Source organism: Trifolium pratense, plastid (genome assembly GCF_020283565.1).
Source record: "Trifolium pratense plastid, complete genome".
Taxonomy (NCBI): domain Eukaryota; kingdom Viridiplantae; phylum Streptophyta; class Magnoliopsida; order Fabales; family Fabaceae; genus Trifolium; species Trifolium pratense.
The window spans coordinates 2501-27204 of NC_047412.1; the positions used below are offsets into that span (position 1 = coordinate 2501).

Here is a 24704-nt window from a genome sequence, read left to right on the forward strand (position 1 = left end):
AGAAGAGTTATAAAAGATGTTATTCGAACCACAAGAAATAAATGATTTGATTAGATATTGAATCGTCTTAGCAAGCCGATAGAATAGAATCTAGATAATTAATAGGGTTAGGATTGATCTAAACCAGCTCATTATGTATATGACTCACTATGCCAACTATAGAACAACTTATTAGAAACACAAGACAGCCAATCCGAAATGTAACAAAATCTCCCGCTCTTCGGGGATGCCCTCAGCGCCGAGGAACGTGTACTAGGGTGTATGTGCGACTCGTTTAGATCATAGACTAAAATAAAAATATTCTATTGTGTATAAAATTTATGGTTTCGATTGGTGCAAACCGAATCACCTTAATTTGTAATTTAAGATGAAAAAGACTTTCCCATTGGGAACAAAAAGTTATCCATTAAGCGGGAAAAATCCTATTTTAAATAAAAAAAAATGATGCCCTAAATTTAGCAATAACGGACTAAGAGGGTCAACTACCCAGCTAATCTTCATACTTAAATACCGTTACTGTATAACTAGATTTCGTTGTGAAAGACCTATTACTAGATATTTCATGGGTAGAGCCCATAAGTGTGAACTGTACAAGTTCACACTAACATTGATTGAATGAAGATTCAATGAAGGAAGGGGCTCCGGTGTATAGAGAGGACCTCACCGTTTAACACGGAATCATAGAAACGATGGAACCCACCATTTCTTTGTCTATTTCTGTTTAATTTACTATGCTTTTTGGAATACCTAGTATCAATCCATAGAATTAGAATTTATTATTTAAAGGTTAAATACTTAGAAAAAAACAAAAAAATCGTGGTTGGGAAGGTTATCGTAGCAAAAGCCATTGGAATTTTTATTTGATACATTGGAAAAATCCATTTTGTTATAAATAAACTGGGGAGGATAAAAGAATAACTGAAAGAAAAAAATCAATTATTCATTAATGTCTCATTTATTCAATGAACAGAACTATACGAGGATCTGTCGCTCGAAAACGGAGGACAAAAAGTGATTCTTTTACATCAAGCTGTCGCGGAGCTCGTTCAAGACTTAGGAAAACGGGTTCGCAACAGAAAATAAAAGTTTTGGTTTCGGCTGATCGAGATAGATATAGGAAAAAGAGGGATTTTCGTAGTTTGTGGATCAGTCGAATAAACGCAATAATTGTCCAGAATAAAGAAAAAATATACAATATTTATAGCAATCTAATGTTTAATCTGTACAAGAGTCAAATGCTTCTTAATCGTAAAATAGTTGCACAAATAGCTATATTAAAGGGGGATTGTCTTTTTATGATTGCCAATAAGATCATTCAAAAATAATAATTCCCCGGAGACTGAACTCCGGGAAGGCCGTAAAAAAAAAGAGATTTGTATCATAAAATATAATTCATATGACAAAGTTATCAAAATAAATAATCAACCACGCTCAAAAAAAATTATTTTTCTTCACCTATTATCTTTTTTCTTACAACACAACAAGCTCAATAGGATTGTCGTATTTTTCGAAAAAAAAAAAAAATAAATATCAATCCGCATTAAATTTGAGTTTAGATTCAAAATTAAATTTAATTGAAGAGTAACGTAACTCTATTTTTTTTTTTTAGAACAGTAGTAGTTCTATTGATCGGCTTGCTTTTTTCATATTTTTTTTTTTTATATTTTTTTTTTCCATTGTTAACTTTTTTTTTTTCATTATTAACAAAAGGTAACGAATTAACAAAAGGTAACAAAGATAAAATACGAGCTTGTTTTATAGCAATCGTAACCAATCGGTGTTGTTTTAAGGTCACTTTAGTCACGCGTCTAGATAATATTTTTCCTTGTTGACTAAGAAATCGATAAAGTAAACTCATGTTTTTATAATCAATTCGATCCCCCGGTTGGATCGGGGACAAACGCCTACGAAAAGATTTCTTAGATTTCTTAGATTTCTTAGATTTAAGAAAAAGTCTCTTAGATTTCTTAGGTTTAAGAAGGGGTCCCGTAGATTTCTTAGGTTTAAGAAGGAGTCCCTCAGGTTTCTTAGGTTTAAGAAGGAGTCCCTTAGATTTATCCATGGTTTGTTTATTCCTATACCGAAAATCCCATTTCTTAAAAAAAGGATTTGTTTTATTAAAATTTTTTTTTTTGTAATATATATATATTTGTTATAGAAAGAAATATATGCTATATAATAGTATATGTATATAATTTCATTTCATGTTATTATATATATAATAAATATATATAATAAATAATAGACAATCTAGATCTAGATATAATAAAATTTAGATCTTATCTATCTAATTATCTCTATAATTATTTAGATGTTATTTCTATAATAACATTTAATAATTTATAGAATTTACCTCCTAAGGGTCACAAACAAGCAATCTATTTTCTCTATTTCTTTATCTCTGCGTGAATCATATGTTTGCGACAAAAGGGACAGAATTTTTTCAATTCCAATCGACTAGGCGTATTGTGTCGATTCTTTTGAGTAATATATCTAGAAATACCCCTTGATTCCTTATTAACACTCTTTTTATCACAACTAGTACATTCCAAAATAACAGTAATTCGGATATCTTTACCCTTGGCCATGAACCTCCTTTGGTTTTTTTTTTTTTTTATTCACTTAACTCTTCGATTTTCAGATTCGAAGGGAAGAAGAAAAAGGAACGAAAAAAAGTATAAGTTGATAATTCAAAATCAAATTATGAAAAATTTTGATCCAATTAATTTAATATATATAGTACAGTAATAATTCAGTAATACAATGATTTCGAACTATATTTCGAATTACACTACATACAGTATTTCATTTTAATATCTTGCATGATATGATATTCTTGTCCCCTCCCCAGTATTACAATTCCATTTCTGGTCTCACTCTATTATTAATAGCAATGGAATTGAAGGATTAATTCAATTCCATTGATGGGAAAAATTCCGAATTTAACTGAGACCAAATACACCTTCCGTAATTTCCTCTTTTTTCCAACCCAGTCTAATTAGAAAAAAAAAAAACGAATGAAGAGGGATTTTATCGCGGCTATTTTATGGGATCTCTAATCTTCCTCACCCCTTCCTGTGCCAATAACTAGAATTAAAAAAAGGGGAATGTCAATGCATCCGGGAATAAACGATTGATTTCTATCAAGAGACCCGCTAGAGCCGCGAACCATAGAGTACTTGCCACCGGTGCCACAGAGAGATATGTTTTTAGATCTCGCATTTGAAATCCTCCTTCGTTTTTTCTTGTAATTTGTAATACATACATAATATAATAATACAGAATTACAAATAGTAATATGCTCAAATGTTTTTTTTTTTTTTATTTATTAATATGGATTTGTCGGGGAAAGTCCGAATTCAAATTGAATTGTACGACGATTAATTAGATATTTTTTTTTTAAGAATACAATTATTTATATATTATTATATTCTTTTTTTTATTCAAAAAATTATTAGATTAGTTAGATTAGATTATAATAAAATAACTAAAATTATTAGTGATTTAGTGAAATTTTGAATTCTATTAAAAGAATATTTTTAATTCTTCTATTTTTCTTCATATTCAAATTCTATTTTTTATCTATTCTTTGGTCTTTATACTCTTTAATATTGTTATTATTTAAATATCCTATCTATTCTGTGTTTTAATTAATTAAATAGATATCTTATCTTATTTATACCATATAAGTTTATATATATGATATAAGAAAGTAAAAAAACAAAGAAAGGACATGATATATAATTGAAAAAGGTGGAAAATAAGACAAAAATTCTTTACAATGACACTGGAAACCGATGTAAAGGGATGTAGCGCAGCTTGGTAGCGCGTTTGTTTTGGGTACAAAATGTCACAGGTTCAAATCCTGTCATCCCTATCCCTAACTATTAGTTATCGTATCAGCAAGAGATCAATTTCGGCCGATTCCAATTGGACATACTCAATATGAATAGTTCTCCCTATTGAGTATGTATCCATGCAAGATGTATTGCCATCACATAAAATAAAATTCTTTATGAAAAGAAAGCGCTCTTAGTTCAGTTCGGTAGAACGCGGGTCTCCAAAACCCGATGTCGTAGGTTCAAGTCCTACAGAGCGTGATACCATTCTTCTCTTCTTAGATTGATCTTTACACTTAATAAACAGTCTAATCAAAAGTCTTAATTTGATCTCCTGTGAATTAGGATTAAAATAAAGAAATAGGAGGTCAATAATGTTACTTAATCAAATATCCAACTGATCACCACGTCGGTATTGTAAATATGCCGTTACAAATAATCCAGCCAAAGTAATAGGAATTAGGCCTAACACGATTCCAAATAGAAAAACTTCAATCATTTGAGTTTGGTTGAAAGGAAAAAAGTGGGGGGTAATATCTATCCTAAAATAGGAATCTGAACGACCAAGAGTTGGCAATATGATAAGGAACTATAGAATATCTAAAATATTCCATGCAATTCATCTCAAAATTTCAAATCAAATAAGTCGTATCTTATTCATACTGATAAAAAGCCCTGCGGTTATAGTTAAAACTGCTAGTAGAAAACCGAAATAACTGGTTATAGTCGACATAAGGAAACTAGATGAAATATGTTCTTTTTATACATATGTTTATCAAGCACTTTCCTAAGTTTCCGTTTTTGAGATAAAAAAAAATAGGAAAATAAGCAAAAAATACCACTTGAAAGATACAATTGAAAATAATGGATTCATGAATCCATTATTACAGACGAACAAAAATAAAACTTTAGTTACATAGGTAAGAAATCAATTCATCATTTTTGACACCTACCCATCCGGTGATTCCAAATTAACAGATTTTTTGATCAACTCATGAGTTGAGTAAACCAATCGAATGAAAATATTTTCATTTTATTTTTTTTATTTTAATAATAAAATAAATAAAAAGCTCTATCCTTCTAATTAAACCAAGAAAGAGCCGTAGCTTTTTTGTGTCCTTTAAGAAAGAATTCGTTTTTTTAGTATTTATTACTGCTATTATTTTTCCGTGTTACTGCACGACTAATGAATTCTTTAAAATGAAATAAAGAGAGGGTTCGAACAAAACAAAAAGGATCTTCGACAACAAAAAAATTTATATTTATCTATTTTCTATCTAATTGAATTCTAAAAATATTCTAATTTCCTTCATGAATTATTAGAAACCGATTCATCCGATTCACATTTTAATTGATCCTCAGGTTCTAGTCTGAAGCTAATAATGAATGTGGAGAAACCTCATCTTATATTATAGTCTTAATTAAATAAACTTGGAGGAATTTTCTATTTAGTTAGTACATCGAAACAACCAACAAGTAAAAAAGAAATAAATTCTATTTTCTAGTACTTGATCTCGTCACTGATTGTGAAATTTCGTTGCTGTGTTAGAAGAAGGATAGCTATACTGATTCGGTATACTCGAAAGAGACCCTTGGTACAAAATTGACGATCTAACAAAGATTGCATTTCAGTAAATTTCTACTTAACTGATCTCATCTTTTATGGAATCGATCCCCCTTTGACTGTATAAGAATATGTGGAGCTCGGCATGTCTGGAAGCACAGGAGAACGTTCTTTTGCTGATATTATTACCAGTATTCGATACTGGATTATTCATAGCATTACTATACCCTCCCTATTCATTGCGGGTTGGTTATTTGTCAGCACGGGTTTAGCTTACGATGTATTTGGAAGCCCTCGTCCAAACGAGTATTTTACAGAAAGCCGACAAGGAATTCCATTAATAACCGGCCGTTTTGATTCTTTGGAACAACTCGATGAATTTAGTAGATCTTTTTAGGAGGCTCCGATGACTATAGATAGGACCTATCCCATTTTTACAGTACGATGGTTGGCTGTTCATGGACTAGCGGTACCCACCGTTTCTTTTTTGGGATCAATATCAGCAATGCAGTTCATCCAACGATAAACATAATCCAAATTATAGAGCTACGACACAATCAAACCCAAATGAACAAAATGTTGAATTGAATCGTACCAGTCTGTACTGGGGTTTATTACTCATTTTTGTACTTGCTGTTTTATTTTCAAATTATTTCTTCAATTAATAGAAGAAAAGGGAATAATATATATTAGGAATTCTCTTATCCCATTCGGAAGGATATCATTTCATAATTATCTAGGACTGTTTAGGTCTTTAGTAGGACTGACTGACTACTTGATCAAATGTGGAGGGAAGTGGGATAAATGGCCGATACTACTGGAAGGATTCCTCTTTGGATAATAGGTACTGTAACTGGTATTGTCGTAATTGGTTTAGTTGGTATTTTTTTTTATGGTTCATATTCCGGATTGGGATCATCCCTGTAGTAATGGGATGAATTTTGTTTTCGAAATGAAAGCATAAGAACTCAACAGGGATCCACTCTTTCTTTGATGAATTCGAGAGGGTCCCGTTGAGTTCTCCATAATCAGAATATTGATTTTTCTAAATTTCCCGTATGCTATCTAAAAAATCAAAAAGTAAATTAATAGAATTTCAGCCAAACTCTACGTTCTTATGCCAAAGCTGAGATTATAATTTTTTTTTCTTTTTTTTTTAAGAAATACTTGAGTATTATGATATCGCGAATTGCCAGTTTAGTTCGCCGGGTCGGCGGAGGCTTAGGAAATGGCCTGAAGTTCGTTTTGTTTCGATTTTGGCGCGGCAAGGACCAAGATCTTGAGTTTTTCGGTCTTTTTTGGAGAACAATTCGAATATTCTTTTGGAATTGTTGGGGGAATATATCCCCGTCAGTCAAAGTCTTGAAAAAAGATTTGGTGAAACTGGCAAAAATGACTTTTGCCAGTTTCCGTTTATTTATAGAGAAAATGCTCAGGAAAGGCGTCTTTTTTTTAATGGAATCTCTAAAGCGCCTATGGAAGAATGACCGATTCTTCAACCAGATCTCCTATTACTTGGCCGTTGCTTTGGTAATCTGGGCGGTCTTTTCGATTTTGAAATGGGTCGTGAAACGTATCTTAAAAAAAAAAGAAAAAAAATAATGATTCGAAATAGAAGGTCCATTTTTTTATGTCAGCAGAAGAAGCCCAAGCCCACGGAATTGTTGATATGGTCCCGGATTCCTCTTTCTTAAAAAAAAAAATAAAGAAAAAAATACTATGCCTACGCTAATATTAAGTAAAAAAAGCATGGCACTTCGAGTTCGATATGCAAAAATAACTTTCTTTCAAAACCATTAGATTATATATCGAAAGAGGAAGTATAAAAAAGGGGTATTTATGATTTTATCGGATCTATCCGGGGCCTTTTTTAGTGTCACAATCTTTTTTTGTTTTTTGTTTTCATACCAGAAAACTTTTGATTTGAAAAAAGAAACTTTTGGATTGCTGAATCAAAAACGAGACGAAATAAAAGAGCAACGGAATCATCATAGTTATAAAATATTTATTATCAAACAAAAAAGAAAGGTGGTTATTGGATTATTTACTGAATCTGGGTCTGATAGACCCGGTATATTTTATATTTGGACAAAATAGATTTCATATTTGCCTTATGCTATCTAAAAAATCAAAAAGTAAATTAAGAGAATTTTAGATAGTAAATTCAAAATGAGTTTATTATAACTGCTACGTTCTTACGCAAAAGCAGGTTAGAATTGAATTTCATTTTTTTACATTAAAATGACACGACGCATACCCAAACCTATTTCATAATTATGACTGATTCACTTGTTCGACAAAAGATCCTTTTATATACAATAATGATACTGTAGCGGGTATAGTTTAGTGGTAAAAGTGCGATTCGTTCTATAGACCCCTTAATAGTTAAGGGGTCTCTTGCGTGATTCATATCACGATCAAAAACTTTATTTCTTACGTAAAGGTAAGTCCTTTATACCTCTCAACGAATGATTTGAGGAATAATATACATTATCGTAATTTGTATACAATTTAGATAAGAATTAGAACTGATTCTAAAATTATGAAACATAAGTTTTTGCAATTGGATCAAGAATCCAAATTTTTGAATATGAGTAAAGGATCCAGGGAGAAAGATATAGAAAATTTGTTTCCAATCGTAACTAAATCTTCCATTTTTTTTATTATTTCTTTTGGATAGGAGAGATTGAAGCAAAATAGCTATTAAACGATTTTTTTAGTTTACTAGAAACATCGACATATTTTTTTAGCTCGATGGAAATTTTATGCTTTTCCTAAAGATTCTCTCAAATAGAAATAGAGAACGAAATAACTAGAAAAAAGAGATTGTTTTAATACTCCTCTTCTATAGGGATCATCTAAAAAGCAATGCGTTTTAAATGGATTCATAACGAAAGGCTGACGTAGATGTTATGGGTGATTTTTTTTTTCATGTATTCCATCTATCTCTTAAATTATTCTGTATTATTCTTATTCTGTAAAGGAGCTGAATGAAACAAAAGTTTCACGTTCGGTTTTGAATTAGAGACGTTCATTCATGAACGTCGACTATAACCCTTAGCCTTCCAAGCTAACGATGCGGGTTCGATTCCCGCTACCCGCTTTTATCCTATTTCTCTATATATTCTATTCAAATATATTTTTTTCTCTTATTATAGAATAAATTTGATTACTAAATATAAAATGAATTTGATTAATAAATTTCTTCATTTTTTTTAGTAAATTTTTTATTCATTTGAATTTCTTTTTTTAGTTTTTGTTATAAATATTCAATGATTTATTCTTATTCTATATCAGAATAATTATTCTATCTATATTCTGATAGATAGAGTATTTTTTCGAATTTTTTTTCTTTCACTTTTTACGAAATTTTCGCGATTTTCGTGAAAAGTGAAAGAAAAAAAGAAAAGCGTCCATTGTCTAATGGATAGGACAGAGGTCTTCTAAACCTTTGGTATAGGTTCAAATCCTATTGGACGCAAATTTATTGCATATAAAATATATTGCAATTGCATATATATATTAATATAATTCGTCTCTTTCACAAAATAGATTGTGAATTTCTTATCGTTATTAATATTATAATTATATTAAATAATTAAATAATATTATATTTATTCATTTTAAATTTAAAATGAATGATAAAGGTATGAAATTATTAATCAATTTTTTTCTACTTGTTCCTGAAGTAAAAAGAGTTCTGTATGTTCCTGAATAGCTTCCTTCACTAGGGCTTCTGCCTCGCTAGTAAATGTCTTGGTAGAAGATATGATTTCGTTGAATTGAGGTTTATTTGTTTTTAAATAAGCCTGTAACTCAACGAGAAATTTCCTTACTTGTTCAACTTCTAATGAATCAAGATAACCATTCGTTCCAGTATAAATAGTTATTATCTGTTCTTCCACAGTGAGAGGAGCTGATTGGGATTGTTTAAGCAACTCCCGCAATCGTTGACCTCTTGCCAATTGATTTTGCGTAGCTTTATCGAGATCAGAAGAGAATTGTGCAAAAGCTTCTAATTCTACGAATTGTGCCAATTCCAATTTTAATTTACCAGCTACTTGTTTCATGGCTTTAATTTGAGCCGCGGATCCAACTCTGGAAACGGAAATACCCACATTAATTGCAGGTCTGATTCCAGCATTGAATAGATCGGCAGATAAAAATATTTGGCCATCTGTAATGGAAATTACATTAGTAGGAATATAAGCTGAAACATCTCCTGATTGGGTCTCAACTATTGGTAAAGCAGTCATACTTCCTTCACCTAACTGAGAACTTAATTTTGCGGCTCTTTCCAAAAGACGAGAATGTAAATAAAAAACATCTCCGGGATAAGCTTCGCGACCTGGTGGTCTTCGTAATAGAAGAGACATTTGGCGATAAGCCTGTGCTTGTTTGGAGAGATCATCATAAATGATTAAAGTGTGACGTTCACGGTACATAAAATATTCAGCCAGAGCTGCTCCGGTATAAGGCGCGAGGTATTGTAATGTAGCCGGAGAATTTGCTGTTTCAGCCACTATAATAGTGTATTCCATTGCTCCTCTTTCTTGTAAAGTCGTTAGCACTTGAGCCACAGAAGAGGCTTTTTGACCGATAGCTACATAAACACATACTACATTTTGTCCCTGTTGATTGAGAATCGTATCTGTGGCTACTGCAGTTTTACCTGTTTGTCTGTCCCCAATAATCAATTCTCGCTGGCCACGCCCTATAGGGATCATAGAATCAATAGCAATAAGTCCCGTTTGAAGAGGCTCATACACGGAACGTCTGGAAATAATACCGGGAGCGGGAGATTCGATTAACCGAGATTCCGAAGCTGAAATTTCTCCTCGACCGTCAATAGGTTTAGCTAGGGCATTTACAACACGACCCAAATAACCCTCACTTACGGGTATCTGAGCAATTCTTCCTGTTGCTTTTACCGAACTTCCCTCTTGTATGAACAAACCATCACCCATTAATACAACACCAACATTTTTGGATTCCAAATTCAAAGCAATGCCTACAGTACCATCTTGAAATTCTACTAATTCACCTGCCATTACTTCATTAAGACCATAAATACGAGCAATGCCGTCGCCTACTTGAAGTACCGTACCTGTATTTACAATTTTTACTTCGGTATTATATTGCTCAATACGTTCACGGATAAGTTTACTAATTTCATCTGCACGAAGGGTTACCATTAAGATTGATTCTTTTTCGAAGAAAAAAAAATAATGCCTATACTCTATATTAATGCCTATACTCTATATTATAGTCGAACGACTAATCAGTTCTTTTTCTCTTTCATTGCTCCCAACATACCAATATTAGCACTGATCGTACGTAAATGTAACTCGTTGTTTAAGCAACTATTCAGAGTTCCCAGAGCTCCTTGTAATGCTTGTTGTAAAACCCTCTGTTGAACTTGATTAATCGCCCTTTGTTGTTCAAAATGAATGGTTTCGTTTTTGTAATTTTCGAATTGTTCCAAAGTTGTATAAATTGAATTAATTAAATTCAATTTATCTCGTTCTATCTCGGAATAACCATTCACTCGAAATCGATCTGCTTCCGTTTCTACTTTCCTTAAGCGGGCCCGGGCTGTCTCCAGCTGTTCAATGGCTGCTTCCCGTAGTTCTTCTGAATTTCGAATAGTTCTCAAGATTCTCTGTTTTCGATTATCTAATAAATCACTTAATGAAAGTAGATTCTCTTTTCATTCATTTCAAAATGTCTACGATCTCTTCCCGAACCAAACATGAATCTTTCAATTCATTTGGCTCTCACACTCAATTCCTTATAGGAAAATTCCCTATCTTTATTATCGAATGAGCCTATCCTCTTTTCTCTATTTCTAAAAATCTTGAAAATTACCAATACAAGACCAAAATATTTGGAGGACTCTTCTGACGAAACAAATTATTGTCAGCAAAGTTGTTTTTTTTCTTCAAATCCAAAGAATTTTGATTAATTTATACGTAGGTCATCAATTCCGCATTGTATAAAAGGAGGCGTTAAACAAAACACCGGTTTTTCCTATTTTTCATCGTAAAGAGAATTTTAGTCATTTTATCGACATGAGTGTTCTATATCGATAAAATTCCAAATTTCCATATTAACATTAACATAGTGGTAGAAAGAATACTACACTGCGTCTAAACTTCAAACTGGTAAGCTTTAACCATGGTAATGTTCCAAAATTCTTGGTTGAGAGAATCAAAGTAGATTTACCAATGAATCACGAAATGCTATGGTTCTTAACTATTTTTTTTTTTAGATTTAGTAAGAAGTCATTCGCCGGATTATGCACATTTTCCTAGTTATTTATAACGAAAAAAGTGCAGTTGGTTGGATCCAATCTATTCTTTGAAATAAACAACCCGCACACACTCCCTTTCCAAAAAAAATCAATACACCTAGCACTACACTTAGATTTATTAGATTTGTTGCTAAAATATCGGTATCAAACCCGAAACTTCCGGCGGATGGCCAGTAAATGAAGCAAAGAAAAGAATCGGTTATTTTTTTCATATGATCACATCTCCTCTTATGGATAGACTAATTTTTTTCTACGATTCCCGGTTTTTTTATTTTTTTATTCGTTTTTTATGATAGAATAAATAAACTATCCTATAATCTTATTTTCTATTTCCATTTCTTACTAATAATGAATATTCATTATTAGTAAGAATATCAATAGAATAAGAAGACTATTCTATTTATTTTGAATTGGTTAGTCAATTGAAAGATTCCCCGTAGATACTTCATAAAAAATAAAGGGGGGGTTCGTTGGACTAAATAAAGCGACGGAAGAAGGCGAATCGTTATGTTAATCAGAATGAAGAAAAAATGGTAGGAGTGAATATAAGAAAAATCAAGAACAGCAACGAAAGTCCGCGGAAAAAACAATATGTATTTTTTTGATTTTTTGGAAAAGATTAAACAAAGGGATTCGCAAATAAAAGCGCTAATGCTACAACCAGCCCATAAATAGTTAAAGCTTCCATAAAAGCCAGACTAAGTAATAAAGTACCCCTTATTTTGTCCTCTGCTTCCGGTTGTCGCGCAATCCCTTCTACAGCTTGCCCTGCAGCTGTGCCTTGACCAACCCCAGGTCCAATAGAAGCAAGCCCGACGGCCAACCCAGCAGCGATAACAGAAGCAGCAGAAATCAGTGGATTCATGATAAGTTTCTCCTATTCCAAATAAAATAAAGAAATAGTTAATAATATAATCAACCAAGAAATTATGACTTAATTATTTCATTCTTCCTATTTATCTTTATCTAGTCGAAGTGAAATTCAAAACTGAATAATTTTTATTGAATTATCCCGATTACTTCGATATTTACTTTTTTTCGTTTCTACCCATGTAGTGTGGGGGGAATACATACAATTTTTGTTCTTATCTTAGATTATCTTAGATTTTGAACCTTTCTTTTAATTCTTCGTTCTTTCTTTTTCTTTCTTTTTATAGTCATTCAATATTCAATTCACAATTACAGGAGACAGATCTTTTTTTTTGAATCCCCACCTAAATTTAGAGTAGTAGCAGGACTAATTTAGATAGATAGTCATCTATAACTAATGAATATCTACTATGACATATACGTGTGTTTGTTCCATAGCGTAAACCAATTAGTTGTATCTTAGATTCAATCAGATTCAAGAATCATTCTTGGAACCCGCCCCAAACAAAAAAGAAAGAGTTGTCTTATAACGATTAGATTATATATATATGACCCTCTCCCCCCGCCCCTTTTTCTCGATTTTTTTGAGAAAGGCCTTTCTTTCTTTTATTCATTATTATCCCCTATGGATCGAATGAATCTAAATCAATTCGTTAGACCTCATTTTTACATGGAAATAGAAGAATTGAAGTGAACTGAATGTGATTTTTTATATTCTTTTTTTTCTATTTTTCTAGTTTGATTTTTCCTATTTTTTTACAATTCAATTGCCCGGTAATTCTTTTTATTTATACTTATTATATTAGTAGGGTGGGGGGGTTAGATAATCCTTTTGATTATTAATTAAAACTTTTGAAAATTTCTTTCTATTTTTTGGTTTATTTTCCTTAAGTAGATTATCATGAGCGACACATACTTTGTCGCGGGCTAAACTAGGAAAAAAGACTATTTTGATAATTAGTCAATGATGTCCTTCCATGGATTCACCTATATAAGCCGCAGCTAAAGTAGCAAAAATAAGAGCTTGAATACCGCTTGTAAATAATCCAAGGAACATAACAGGTATAGGAACTACTAAAGGTACTAACGAAACAAGAACAACAACTACTAATTCATCAGCTAATATATTTCCGAAAAGTCGAAAACTAAGCGATAAGGGTTTTGTGAAATCTTCTAAGATGTTAATCGGTAAAAGTATTGGAGTTGGTTGGATGTATTTACCAAAATACGCCAATCCTTTTTTTGAAATACCCGCATAGAAATAGGCTACTGACGTAAGTAAAGCTAATGCAACAGTAGTATTTATATCATTTGTGGGTGCAGCTAACTCTCCATGAGGTAACTTTATAATTTTCCAAGGCAAAAGAGCCCCCGACCAATTCGAAACAAAAATAAATAGAAACAGAGTTCCAATAAACGGAACCCACGGACCATATTCTTCTCCAATCTGAGTTTTGCTCACGTCTCGAATGAATTCAAGGACATATTCAAAGAAATTCTGACCGGACGTGGGAATAGTTTGCGGATTTCTAACAACTAGAATGGTTGAAATTAATAAGATAGCTATTACAACCCAAGAGGTAATAAGTACTTGAGCATGTACTTGAAAATCCCCTATTTGCCAATAGAAATGTTGACCTACTTCCACAGCAGATATATCAAAGAATCTGTTTAATGTGTTGATGTAACATAATAGAACATTCATATTGCCCAGCCCTCTAAAATAAAAAAAATATAACTTGCAGGGGGAATTATTTTGATTCAACCATTTCCTTATTTGACTTTCATTTTCTATTTTGATTTGAATACCTACTAATCACAAAATATTTCTTTTTTCACTATTTTGTAATGCTATAATAACCGATTCCATAAATCTATGACCGCCCAACCAAATCTAAAAATTTATTTATCTTATTATTAATCAAAAATTCCGTATCTAGCTAGAACGACCCTCACAAATTGCAAAAACTAATTTGTTAAGAATGAAGCGGATTGAAGCTCTAGAATCATCATTAGCCGGAATCGAAAAATCGGCGCGATCTGGGTCAGAATTTGTATCGATTAAAGAAATCGTTGGAATTCCCAAAGTGATACATTCTCTAAGAGCCGTATATTCTTCTTGCTGATCAAGGATTATTACAATATCGGGTAACTTTGTCATATATTTTATGCCGCCCAGATATCTTTCCAAATGAGATAATTGTCTCTTCAACCTAGCGGCATCTCTTTTTGGAAGAGAGTTCATTTTCCCCGTTTTTAGCTCCGTTCTCAAGTCGCCGAACTTACGAAGTCTCGTTTCTGTAGTATACCAATTCGTTAACATACCTCCGAGCCATTTTTTATTAACATAATGACATCGAGCTCTTATTGCAGCCCGTATTACTGAATCGGCTGCTTCTTTTTTCGTACCAACAATTAAGAATTGGTTTCCTTTCCTTGCTGCATGAAAAACCAAATTACAAGCTTCGGATAAAAAACGAGCAGTTCGAATAGGATTTATAATATGAATACCTTTCCGTTTTCCCAATATAAAAGGTGCCATTCGAGGATTCCATTTCCTAGTACGATGGCCAAAATGAACTCCAGCTTTCAGCACCTCTTCTAAAGTTATGTTCCAATATCTTTTTGTCATTTATCCCCACACTTTTTTATTGAAAAAAAAGAGACCAAGTATCCTGAAATAGCAATAAATAATTGTTCCAATGGAACCTTCTCTTTTATAGACGATTGGCCTTTAAATATATAATCAGGCCATTCATTTAGTTCTAATATTTTTTTTTTAGATAGCATACGGCTCTATTATAAATATGAAATCTATTTTGTCCGTGGAGGAAATATAAAATATACCGGGTCTATCAGACCCAGATTCGGTAAATAATCCAATAACCACCTTTCTTTTTTGTTTGATAATAAAAATTTTATAACTATGATGATTCCGTTGCTCTTTTATTTCCTCGTTTTTGATTCAGCAATCCCAAAGTTTCTTTTTTCAAATACAAATAAGTAAAAAAAATATTGTGAAAAGTTTTCTGGGATGAAAACAGAAAACAAAAAAAGATTGTGACACTAAAAAAGGCCCTATAGATAGATCCGATAAAATCGTAAATACCCCTTTTTTTATACTTCCTCTTTCGATATATAATCTAATGGTTTTGCAAGAAAGTTATTTTTGCATATCGAACTCGAAGTGCCATGCTTTTTTTACTTAATATTAGCGTAGGCATAGGATTTTTTTTCTTTATTTTTTTTTTTTTCTACAAAAAAAGAATCGTTGGCGCCAAGCGTGAGGGAATGCTAGACGTTTGGTAATTTCTCCCCCGAGCAAAATAAGAGATGCCATTGAAGCGGCTAATCCTACGCATATTGTATATACTTCTGCTTCTACAAATTGCATAGTATCAAACATCGCGATTCCGGATATTACCTCTCCGCCCGGTTCTTAATTCGAATTCAGAATTCTATTTGTAAAAAAAAAAAATAGATACAATTCTGAATTCAAATTTTTATTTTATAAAAATATATATATTCTTTTTATTTTTTTTCCTCTTCCCCGACTTTTGCCGACTTTCGCCCACGTGATCGGGATTCGGCGGTTTGGAGGTAGGGTGATTCGGAAATGTTTGGACTTATATCGGACCGTCCAAACAAAAAGGTCTTTTTGGACGGTTTCGATCCGTCCTTGGTCTACAAGCAATTGGAGGATTATATCTATAATTCTCCCCCTTCTCAGGGAGGGATTTATACCCAGTGCGTGCTGGATACGGATCCACAATAGTACATCGGCTATAGTATTTTCATGAACAATCATGAAAATACTGGGAATAATCGATGTATCAAACATTGGGATTCCGGATATTACCTCTCCGTCCGGAGAATTTATAAACAGATACAAATCTCGGGTCTTGTAAACTAAGAAATATCATTAGACCATTCGATTGATTTGATATTTCACTGTTTACTTCGTCACCTAAAAATAAAAGTCTTTCTTCGGAAAGTCGACGGTATAAATCCGTCCAAGATTCCTCATCGTTTCCATTTTGGATCATAATAAAAATGCACCTTCGAAGATGCGGTTGTCTATCTTACTTTGCTTTGGGGTAAGAACATAGCAAGCATGATAGTTAATTTCTTTTATTTTCCATTACAAGATTCGAATTGATCTTGATGTTTTTTATTGTCATATTTCCCTCCTTAGTTGCAATAGAATTTAGTTTTGTTTAATATCTATTTATCTATTTATATATGTAATTTTGTAATTGGATAGAATCTATTGTATGTATGCCTTCTTGTTGGAATAGAATTTAGTTTAGTTTAATATCTATTTATATATGTAATATGTAATTTAGTAATTGTATATATATATAATTGTATTCCTCGGTTTTCTAAGATCTGACCCATTTTCTCATTGATCGAAAGGTACGAAAGAAATCCGATTTCTTTTTTGATCATTAAAGTACTATACTATGCGAAATCTTCGTTTATCTACGCCTATCGTCTAGATAGACTGTTTAAATCAATCTAAAGAACCTTTATCTTCTGTATCTGTATGAATGATCAATATCAATATCATCCATATTATTCCAATTCCTTCCCAATACCTCCCAAAGAAAATCTCCAATTGGATCTGAAATTGACGGGTTAGTGTGAGCTTATCCATGCAGTTATGCACCCTTTGAATAGGAACCTATTTTGTGAAAGATCTCGGCTTTCGTGCTTGGGTGGGTCTTCAAGATCCTTTCGATGACCTATGTTGAAAAGATATCTATATGATATGATCAATTGTGGAAAGCGTGCCGTAGCAACGGAACCAGAGAGAGTATACAGAAACGACAGTTCCATTTCAATTCTATATTCTATTATATAGCAGTTACCCCGTCATCGGCAACTCAATCAAACGTAGATAAACTGTTTAAAAATTCGATTTTCAACGATTCTATTTTTTAAATAAAAGAATAATTTAAGTAAAAACACCGGCCTTTTTTTGAAATATCCCGAATAGTTCCCGTAGTTCGAACACCTTGTTCAAGGAAATTAAAAAAAAACAGGAATATTTAAATCTGCCCCGGTTACCCCCTTTGCAGCCCCCTCTCCCGCCTGAAATAGACTCCTTTATCTAAATAATAACCCGTGTTATCCCCGAAATGCAAGTCCTCGACTTTTATTTTAGCAAATCCGTTTTTTCTTAAAAACGGGTTTATGAATAGGTAGCATCAATGGGTAACTAATTACTCGTGAATATAAATTTAAAATTAATCACAAATTGCAAGTTTCTTTCAAATCTAATTACAGTAGAATAAATCATTGTTATCATTATCCGGGATTCATGGAAAAGGCATGCCAGTACCTAGCTGGACTCTGGATAAAAAAATGAAATCCTTCTATATATTTATTTAATTTATTCAATATATTATATATTATTAGTTAATATAGAATTATGAAAAAAAAAAAAATAGAAAAAAAGCCTTCTAAAATATATCATAATGAATATCAATCAATATCAAATAAGATATATAGAAGGCTTTTTTTTTGAGCCCTACTTTTTGTTCTTTTTGTTTATCCAATGTATTATAAGCATAATAATTCTATTTTTTGAATTGGGGAGAGATGGCTGAGTGGACTAAAGCGTCGGATTGCTAATCCGTTGTACAAATTTTTGTACCGAGGGTTCGAATCCCTCTCTTTCCTTTATATTGATGGTTGGGTATTTTTTTCTTTTGTTTTTCTTCCCTGTTTGTTTCATTTTTTTTTTTACTAGTTTTTACTAGTTAAAGATGTAAAATAGATAGAAAAACAAAAAAGAGTTCAAAATCCAGGATAAGTAAGGAAAACAAAAAAGATTTTATTATTCTTCACGTCCAGGATTACGTCCTGGGTCGTTAGATAGGAATCCGAAGATAAAAAGAGAAACAAAGAATATCACTATCGTGTAAACAAATAGTTTTAGAGTAAGCATTACAAAATCTCCAAGATAATTAAAAAAAAACGACAGAGAAAGAGAATAGATTCTCTTCTATTTCATATTATGTTTCCTTTGATAGATACTAAGTTTATAAAAGATACTAAGTTTATAAGAAATGAAGTAATTTCAAAAAAAAAACTTAGGAAATTGATTTGTAGTAAGAGTTGAGCTCTTTTTTTTTTTACCATTACATTACCCAAAATTTTCTTTCATATCCACAATCAAGATCTACGTATTGGTGGTGGACTCCAATCGAATAATATAATTTTTATTGTCTATCCAAAAATTTCTTGATTTGGAATCAAGGATTCACACTGTAAGACTTATCTGATCTTTAAAAATGTTAAAATGTTATATATATAATTTAAGTTTTCGAATAAAAAATTCAGAATTTTTTTCGGATATTATTCAAATTTAAAGATCTCATCGAAAACTTACAGCAGCTTGCCAAACAAAAGCTAAGAGAAAAAATAGTAAGGGTATTACTGGCATAAAATCTACAATTGGATTCAAAAAAGCGTAGGCTTCAGGTAATTTCGCCAAGAAAAAACTACTTAAATAAAGGGCAGAGTGAATACAAATACAGACCAAGCTAAAGATATTAAGCATAACAAAAATGTTGTTCTTTAAGAAAATGAATTGTACTTTTGCTTTTTTTGAATTCTCATTTTTTTTGTATTTTTTTTATTATGTTAATATATTATTATATATATGATATGATTTATTATATATATATAATTTATAATAATTATATATATATATTATTATTTATTATACTTTTCTATTAACAATAACAATGAAATATATAAGAAATTTTGATTTAGAAATCTATATATATATTTATAAATCTATATATATATATATAGTATGGATTTTTAAATAGAAAATAAATAATTCAAATATTGAATTTATATTTATAGATATGAACATTACTAAATCGGGAATAAAACGAAAAAAATGAATCAACTAAGATCAGACCCTAATCCCCCTTTGATTTCAACCGGATAAGTTCAATTTCATTCTGAAATAAAATAAAAAGTAGAAGAAATCATATATTCATACAATATCTTAATTGAATTCTATGGAATCGATATCTATGGATATAAAAATTATAGTAACAATTTATTCTATAGAATTTATTTAGAACTGGAATTGAGGAACAACCCATACTAGTATTTATTAATGTCGAATCGAAAATGGGGCGTGGCCAAGCGGTAAGGCAACGGGTTTTGGTCCCGTTATTCGAAGGTTCGAATCCTTCCGTCCCAGATCATAGTTTAGATTTACAAACTATGAAAATAGAATACCTTAATTTTTGATAGAATATCGACAAAATTTCTTTAGAAATAAATTGTCGAGTAGAAAGTATAGTTATATTATCTATAGGTATAGGATTGATTGAATCGTGGATTCTTACATCCGCTATTATTTAGAATCAATTAGTAGATAGAAATCGCGATGCTCTTGACTCGACATCATTTGAATCCATCGGGTAACGCATCTAAAAAAAGGAATGAAACTATGGATTCTTACACAATGCATTTTTGTCTTATGAATTTTGTAATTTTGTCGAGATCTATTTGTCAAAATACCTTCAAAAAAATGAGATTCGCCCCCTTATTCTTAATTTCATTAGGGGTCCCTTTACGAAACATGTCAACATTCTAATTATCATTCAATTCATATTCATCGATATCATAATAATTCAAAAGAAAAATAGAATTTAATAGAAAATAAAATTTTATAATAAATATAGTATATAAAAGTAGAATGAATAGATCGAAATAATTCATCAATATAGTGATATATCGATGAATTATTTCGATCTATCTTATCTATGAATTTTCTAAAAAAAATCCACCAATTTTGACTCATTTCATAAATCAATATTATTATGATTCTTAATAACACTAATAAAAATATTCTAACTACTAATAAAACACAAAGCCGATATAATAGTTCTGGATTTTCATAGGCAAGTACTACTAGCTTGTAGGAAAGGGCTCTTAGCTTTTGCCTCCAAATCCTTATAAATTGTTTTAAATCACTAACAAATGTGTATGTGATAATGTCGAAAAGTATTCTCTGAATAGAAATCTTCCAGAGCAATTCGGATACGAACCGTTCGCAGGTGTTTTTCACCTGCACCAAAAGCCGTTTTATCATAACTGCTCCTTTGTAGGGTTTATTGATATATATATTTCTTTTTTTCTCTCTATGCTATTCTCTATAGAGATAGAGAATAGCATAGAGAGACTACTATATTGAATAAAAAAAAACAAAATAATAAACACAGTGTTCTTATTCAAAACGCCCTGTGATCTTCAACCAATTCTGTGCTTCAATATAATTACCTGGGCTAAGGGCTATAGCTTTGATAATACGATCGCCGTGCATAAAAAGACTTGGATTTATTAAACATGCATAAATCGAACTTCAGCTATAGCTATATATATATATGTCTCTTACTTTATTGCAGTCCTTTTTGTTCGGGACAGCACGTGTCGTGTTAATTTATTTTTTCTATTCATCGATCTATTTAATGAAAAATTGGCAAAAAAAATGAAAGCACGAGAATTTTTTGAAAATTCCCTATAATTTAGAATTAGAATATAGGTATTATATACGAATAAGATACCCGATTAGATAATATCTATGTAACAGTGAAAATTTATGTTCTGAGTTGACATATATTAACAGTTGCTATTATAATTGAAATAGAGAAGGATTCTAAAAAAAAAGAATAATAATATCGATTGGTTATGTATCAATTTCTATTTTTTTCTCATTAAGAAAGAATAGATTCAAATTCAAGAATGATTCAGGAATTTGTAGTTAACGGTTGCTATTTGTCCCGAAATTTTTACTTTTCTTTTGCGACTGAAAGGTATGCATTTGTTTTTTTTTTTTGCGAGGAGGGATATTCTTATATATTTTTTTGTATCATTTTGGCGGCATGGCCGAGTGGTAAGGCGGGGGACTGCAAATCCTTTTACCCCAGTTCAAATCCGGGTGTCGCCTGATCGACAAGAGAATGAAAATAGTTTATTCCGTTTTGTTGATACAGAAAATTTTTTATTTTTTTTCCAGCAGAAGCAAGTTTAGGGAAAGGGCTCTTGAGATTTGTTTGATTCAAAATTCTAAGCATCGGGAGGTTTGTTCTCTCAAATGCTATCTATTTTTTCGTCTCGGATTCAATCAAAAATTCATTAGAGTAGGGAAAAGGAATAGATCAATCTTGAAATGATAGTCCTTTCACTCCACTACTACTGTAGTGTGCCTCTACTGATTGGATCTTGAATTACATTGGATAGGGATAGATCGGGCGAGCAGTATAATTCCATTTTTAGTTGGGGAAGGGGTTGCAGAAAAACCTTGTATACAAACTTATGTAAAGTATATGAACGCTTCTGCATTTAGTTATTCCATATTTGTTAGATGTTAGATTAATGAAATTGAATATGTAATTAGATTTTTTTATGAATTTCATTTTTATTTAATCCAATTCAAAAAAAATTTCTATTCTATTTCCATTCTAATAAAAATGAAATTCTTTCTTTTTTGTAATCTCTAGTAAAAGAATTTCAGAGGCAGTTTTCAAATTGTTTTAGAGAACGAATCGGGATACAATAAGGATTAGATCCAATGGAAAAAAGAGATGCACAAATAAGAGTATGCAAAGGAATCTATCTTCTATCTTGATTCTATATTTTTTACTTTTTTTTTAACTTAATGAAATGGGGGGCAAAATAAAACACAGGTGTTTTTATTCCTACCTATTTAGTATGATTCATTCCTTTCCAACTTCCAAAGATATTTTTTATTTATACTTAACATTTTTCAATTCTATTAGAAATCAGATAAGAACTTGTTAGATGTTTTAATTGGATGTTTCGTGAATGGTATTAGGGTGGAATCTTTTTTTGACTCTGTACCAGCGATTCCACTATTATTATAAGATTCTATATATAATTTTGAGTGAAAAATAAAAACGAAAATAATACAAGAAAAATGAGTTAGTAAAGAGTAAAAAATAATTAAATAATTTCTTGCTAATGATAGGAGACAAAATTGATATGGATATAGTAAGTCTTGCTTGGGCTGCTTTAATGGTTGTTTTCACATTTTCTCTTTCCCTTGTAGTATGGGGAAGAAGTGGACTCTAAGGGTACTACTAATTGAGTTAAGGGATCAAACCGTCTGCGTTGTTTTCGAACTGGGTTCTTCCATTTTTTAACTATAGTGAATTTAGTTATTTTATCTGTTTAATACTCATTAATGAAATGCAATTCTATCTGCATTTTGAACTTCTATTGTATTACAGTGGTCTAATGTATTCTATGTATAATACAGAAAATAAAAATACTCTTTAAATCAAAGAAATATTTGAATTGTTACCATCTTCCTGTCCCGGGAATACAGGTAATTGAAAACAGATTACTATTCCAAACCTAATTCTTTTTAAGATTTCTATTTCGATGAACTGGTTACCACCAACCTTTTCGAAATAGGAAATAGTTTTTCATAGAATCCCCGCATCATCTGTCAATTATTTAATCAATTTAATCAATTCTTTTTTTGGAATACTAAAAAGATTATATATATATATTTTCTTATTTACCGGGATTCTGAAAAGAATCTGAAATCGAAAAATTCAAATCAGAAGAATAAAAAAAAGTTGCTTTTTGATTATTTCAGATTGATTAGAACCAATATATAATAGATTAGATGAAACAAAGAAAAAATGTGGATAACATTCTATCTATATCGATACATATCTATAGATATCTCTATATAAAAAGAAATTTATAGATTGGTCCATCCATATTAAACCTCTTTTTTTTATAAGTAAAACATTCTATTTTTACCCTACCCTAAATAGATAGTATAATAGAAAGAAATAGATTTGATTTCTTTCTACTATACTATACTGGATTTTATAGAATTCTACTGATTCTAGTCTGATCATTTTTTCATTTTATTTCCAACAAAGACCCGAAATGGAAATCCCCCTTTTTTTCATTTTTTTTTTTCTCGTTGATAAAAAATCAGAAGTCGTGTTTAAGTATAATTATTCACTTTGACTTACCGTTTTTACATAAATTATAAGTAAAAAGGCAGTCGGAACTAGAATGAAGAGTGCTGTAGCTATAAATGCGAGAATATTTACTTCCATAATCTCTATGTTTTCTTTCTCTTTAATTTCTAATAAATACTTCGGGATTTAATCCCATAGAAATGAGAAATCTTTCGTCACTAAATTCAATGGTATAAATTAAATCTGGATAATACCAAATCGGATCAATATCACGAATAACAATATCTGAGCTATCAAATCAATTCAGCGTCGAGAATAAAATAGTATAACATAGGAAGATCTTTTATCCATACCAAATAAAAAAAGAACTTTCTGATGCAATCTAAAATTCCTTTTTCTTTCTTCGTCCGAACCTTTACGTTAAACAAAAAAAGAAATTGATATTTTTTGGATTGGATTTGTATCCGTCGGGACTGACGGGGCTCGAACCCGCAGCTTCCGCCTTGACAGGGCGGTGCTCTGACCAATTGAACTACAATCCCAGGAAAAAAGTCGTATAGCATACATATTCTTACAATTTCATTCAAACTCTTTGCTTTTTTTCTATTTGAGATTCGAACCCCTGTACTGGAACTGAAAGGGGCGGACTTATATGTATATATTGATATATATTTTTATGGGTCTGGACTTTAGCGAGATCGACACGGATTACTCGTAATCCGTTCGTTATTGCCAACTTGATTGAAAAATAAATGAATCAAGGAAACAAAAAAGACTCTTTTTTTGACTTTCAACCTTTCCTTAGACTTTATATTTACAGATCCCGATCGGAATTTTGCAAAATCCGAGGAAAATTTGTAATATGGAAAAAAGAAATAGCACTCGAGATTATATTCTTCTGTATCCGAGCCTATTGGTGATTTTCAGAAAACACCAAATGGGTTATATCATTTCATGGTGGATCAGCAAATTTTTGGGCCGAGCTGGATTTGAACCAGCGTAGACATATTGCCAACGAATTTACAGTCCGTCCCCATTAACCACTCGGGCATCGACCCAGGAAGAATCCATTTTAGTCTTTTTTTAGTCTTTATTGATAATCCCCGATCCATTTCATTTCG

At 31.4% G+C, this 24704-nt stretch overlaps 20 protein-coding genes and 9 non-coding genes across 29 annotated transcripts. All coding sequences in view use genetic code 11, as the record gives it.

Moving 5' to 3' along the window:
* Positions 1–149: 149 nt before the first annotated feature.
* Positions 150–263: within the span that the record gives for rps12 (ribosomal protein S12), a trans-spliced gene. Coding sequence (YP_009772691.1) covers positions 150–263 — 114 coding nt within the window.
* Positions 264–962: 699 nt separating this feature from the next.
* rpl20 (ribosomal protein L20) lies at positions 963–1325 on the forward strand. The gene has a single exon. It carries the CDS (start codon positions 963–965, stop codon positions 1323–1325), a length of 363 nt encoding a protein of 120 aa, YP_009772692.1.
* A 245-nt stretch (positions 1326–1570) lies between these two features.
* Positions 1571–2062, reverse strand: rps18 (ribosomal protein S18). The gene has a single exon. The coding sequence runs from the start codon at positions 2060–2062 to the stop codon at positions 1571–1573; it is 492 nt and encodes a 163-aa protein (YP_009772693.1).
* Positions 2063–2387: 325 nt separating this feature from the next.
* Positions 2388–2588, reverse strand: rpl33 (ribosomal protein L33). Its single transcript has one exon. It carries the CDS (start codon positions 2586–2588, stop codon positions 2388–2390), a length of 201 nt encoding a protein of 66 aa, YP_009772694.1.
* Positions 2589–3093: 505 nt separating this feature from the next.
* psaJ (photosystem I subunit IX) lies at positions 3094–3222 on the reverse strand. Its single transcript has one exon. The coding sequence runs from the start codon at positions 3220–3222 to the stop codon at positions 3094–3096; it is 129 nt and encodes a 42-aa protein (YP_009772695.1).
* A 581-nt stretch (positions 3223–3803) lies between these two features.
* On the forward strand, positions 3804–3877 carry trnP-UGG. Its single transcript has one exon. It is a non-coding gene; the product is annotated as a tRNA-Pro (tRNA).
* Positions 3878–4026: 149 nt separating this feature from the next.
* Positions 4027–4100, forward strand: trnW-CCA. The gene has a single exon. It is a non-coding gene; the product is annotated as a tRNA-Trp (tRNA).
* Positions 4101–4224: 124 nt separating this feature from the next.
* Positions 4225–4338, reverse strand: petG (cytochrome b6/f complex subunit V). Its single transcript has one exon. The coding sequence runs from the start codon at positions 4336–4338 to the stop codon at positions 4225–4227; it is 114 nt and encodes a 37-aa protein (YP_009772696.1).
* Positions 4339–4476: 138 nt separating this feature from the next.
* On the reverse strand, positions 4477–4572 carry petL (cytochrome b6/f complex subunit 6). Its single transcript has one exon. The coding sequence runs from the start codon at positions 4570–4572 to the stop codon at positions 4477–4479; it is 96 nt and encodes a 31-aa protein (YP_009772697.1).
* Positions 4573–5548: 976 nt separating this feature from the next.
* psbE (photosystem II protein V) lies at positions 5549–5800 on the forward strand. The gene has a single exon. It carries the CDS (start codon positions 5549–5551, stop codon positions 5798–5800), a length of 252 nt encoding a protein of 83 aa, YP_009772698.1.
* A 9-nt stretch (positions 5801–5809) lies between these two features.
* Positions 5810–5929, forward strand: psbF (photosystem II reaction center subunit VI). Its single transcript has one exon. The coding sequence runs from the start codon at positions 5810–5812 to the stop codon at positions 5927–5929; it is 120 nt and encodes a 39-aa protein (YP_009772699.1).
* A 22-nt stretch (positions 5930–5951) lies between these two features.
* psbL (photosystem II protein L) lies at positions 5952–6068 on the forward strand. The gene is given in 1 exon segment: positions 5952–6068. A coding segment is annotated over 1 exon segment (117 nt).
* A 139-nt stretch (positions 6069–6207) lies between these two features.
* On the forward strand, positions 6208–6330 carry psbJ (photosystem II protein J). The gene has a single exon. The coding sequence runs from the start codon at positions 6208–6210 to the stop codon at positions 6328–6330; it is 123 nt and encodes a 40-aa protein (YP_009772701.1).
* Positions 6331–7735: 1405 nt separating this feature from the next.
* On the forward strand, positions 7736–8506 carry trnG-UCC. Its single transcript has 2 exons — positions 7736–7758; positions 8458–8506. It is a non-coding gene; the product is annotated as a tRNA-Gly (tRNA).
* Positions 8507–8812: 306 nt separating this feature from the next.
* Positions 8813–8884, forward strand: trnR-UCU. Its single transcript has one exon. It is a non-coding gene; the product is annotated as a tRNA-Arg (tRNA).
* A 181-nt stretch (positions 8885–9065) lies between these two features.
* Positions 9066–10598, reverse strand: atpA (ATP synthase CF1 alpha subunit). The gene has a single exon. It carries the CDS (start codon positions 10596–10598, stop codon positions 9066–9068), a length of 1533 nt encoding a protein of 510 aa, YP_009772702.1.
* An 86-nt stretch (positions 10599–10684) lies between these two features.
* Positions 10685–11928, reverse strand: atpF (ATP synthase CF0 B subunit). Its single transcript has 2 exons — positions 11785–11928; positions 10685–11095 (listed from the first exon to the last, which is right to left on the reverse strand). Exons 1-2 carry the CDS (start codon positions 11926–11928, stop codon positions 10685–10687), a joined length of 555 nt encoding a protein of 184 aa, YP_009772703.1.
* Positions 11929–12335: 407 nt separating this feature from the next.
* On the reverse strand, positions 12336–12581 carry atpH (ATP synthase CF0 C subunit). The gene has a single exon. The coding sequence runs from the start codon at positions 12579–12581 to the stop codon at positions 12336–12338; it is 246 nt and encodes an 81-aa protein (YP_009772704.1).
* A 966-nt stretch (positions 12582–13547) lies between these two features.
* Positions 13548–14291, reverse strand: atpI (ATP synthase CF0 A subunit). The gene has a single exon. The coding sequence runs from the start codon at positions 14289–14291 to the stop codon at positions 13548–13550; it is 744 nt and encodes a 247-aa protein (YP_009772705.1).
* Positions 14292–14522: 231 nt separating this feature from the next.
* rps2 (ribosomal protein S2) lies at positions 14523–15218 on the reverse strand. The gene has a single exon. The coding sequence runs from the start codon at positions 15216–15218 to the stop codon at positions 14523–14525; it is 696 nt and encodes a 231-aa protein (YP_009772706.1).
* A 2966-nt stretch (positions 15219–18184) lies between these two features.
* On the forward strand, positions 18185–18271 carry trnS-GCU. The gene has a single exon. It is a non-coding gene; the product is annotated as a tRNA-Ser (tRNA).
* Positions 18272–18428: 157 nt separating this feature from the next.
* Positions 18429–18539, reverse strand: psbI (photosystem II protein I). Its single transcript has one exon. The coding sequence runs from the start codon at positions 18537–18539 to the stop codon at positions 18429–18431; it is 111 nt and encodes a 36-aa protein (YP_009772707.1).
* Positions 18540–18968: 429 nt separating this feature from the next.
* On the reverse strand, positions 18969–19154 carry psbK (photosystem II protein K). Its single transcript has one exon. It carries the CDS (start codon positions 19152–19154, stop codon positions 18969–18971), a length of 186 nt encoding a protein of 61 aa, YP_009772708.1.
* Positions 19155–19742: 588 nt separating this feature from the next.
* On the forward strand, positions 19743–19814 carry trnQ-UUG. Its single transcript has one exon. It is a non-coding gene; the product is annotated as a tRNA-Gln (tRNA).
* Positions 19815–21495: 1681 nt separating this feature from the next.
* Positions 21496–21566, forward strand: trnC-GCA. The gene has a single exon. It is a non-coding gene; the product is annotated as a tRNA-Cys (tRNA).
* Positions 21567–22615: 1049 nt separating this feature from the next.
* Positions 22616–22711, forward strand: petN (cytochrome b6/f complex subunit VIII). Its single transcript has one exon. It carries the CDS (start codon positions 22616–22618, stop codon positions 22709–22711), a length of 96 nt encoding a protein of 31 aa, YP_009772709.1.
* A 905-nt stretch (positions 22712–23616) lies between these two features.
* Positions 23617–23721, reverse strand: psbM (photosystem II protein M). The gene has a single exon. The coding sequence runs from the start codon at positions 23719–23721 to the stop codon at positions 23617–23619; it is 105 nt and encodes a 34-aa protein (YP_009772710.1).
* Positions 23722–24051: 330 nt separating this feature from the next.
* On the reverse strand, positions 24052–24125 carry trnD-GUC. Its single transcript has one exon. It is a non-coding gene; the product is annotated as a tRNA-Asp (tRNA).
* Positions 24126–24557: 432 nt separating this feature from the next.
* trnY-GUA lies at positions 24558–24641 on the reverse strand. The gene has a single exon. It is a non-coding gene; the product is annotated as a tRNA-Tyr (tRNA).
* Between the last annotated feature and the right edge of the window lie 63 nt (positions 24642–24704).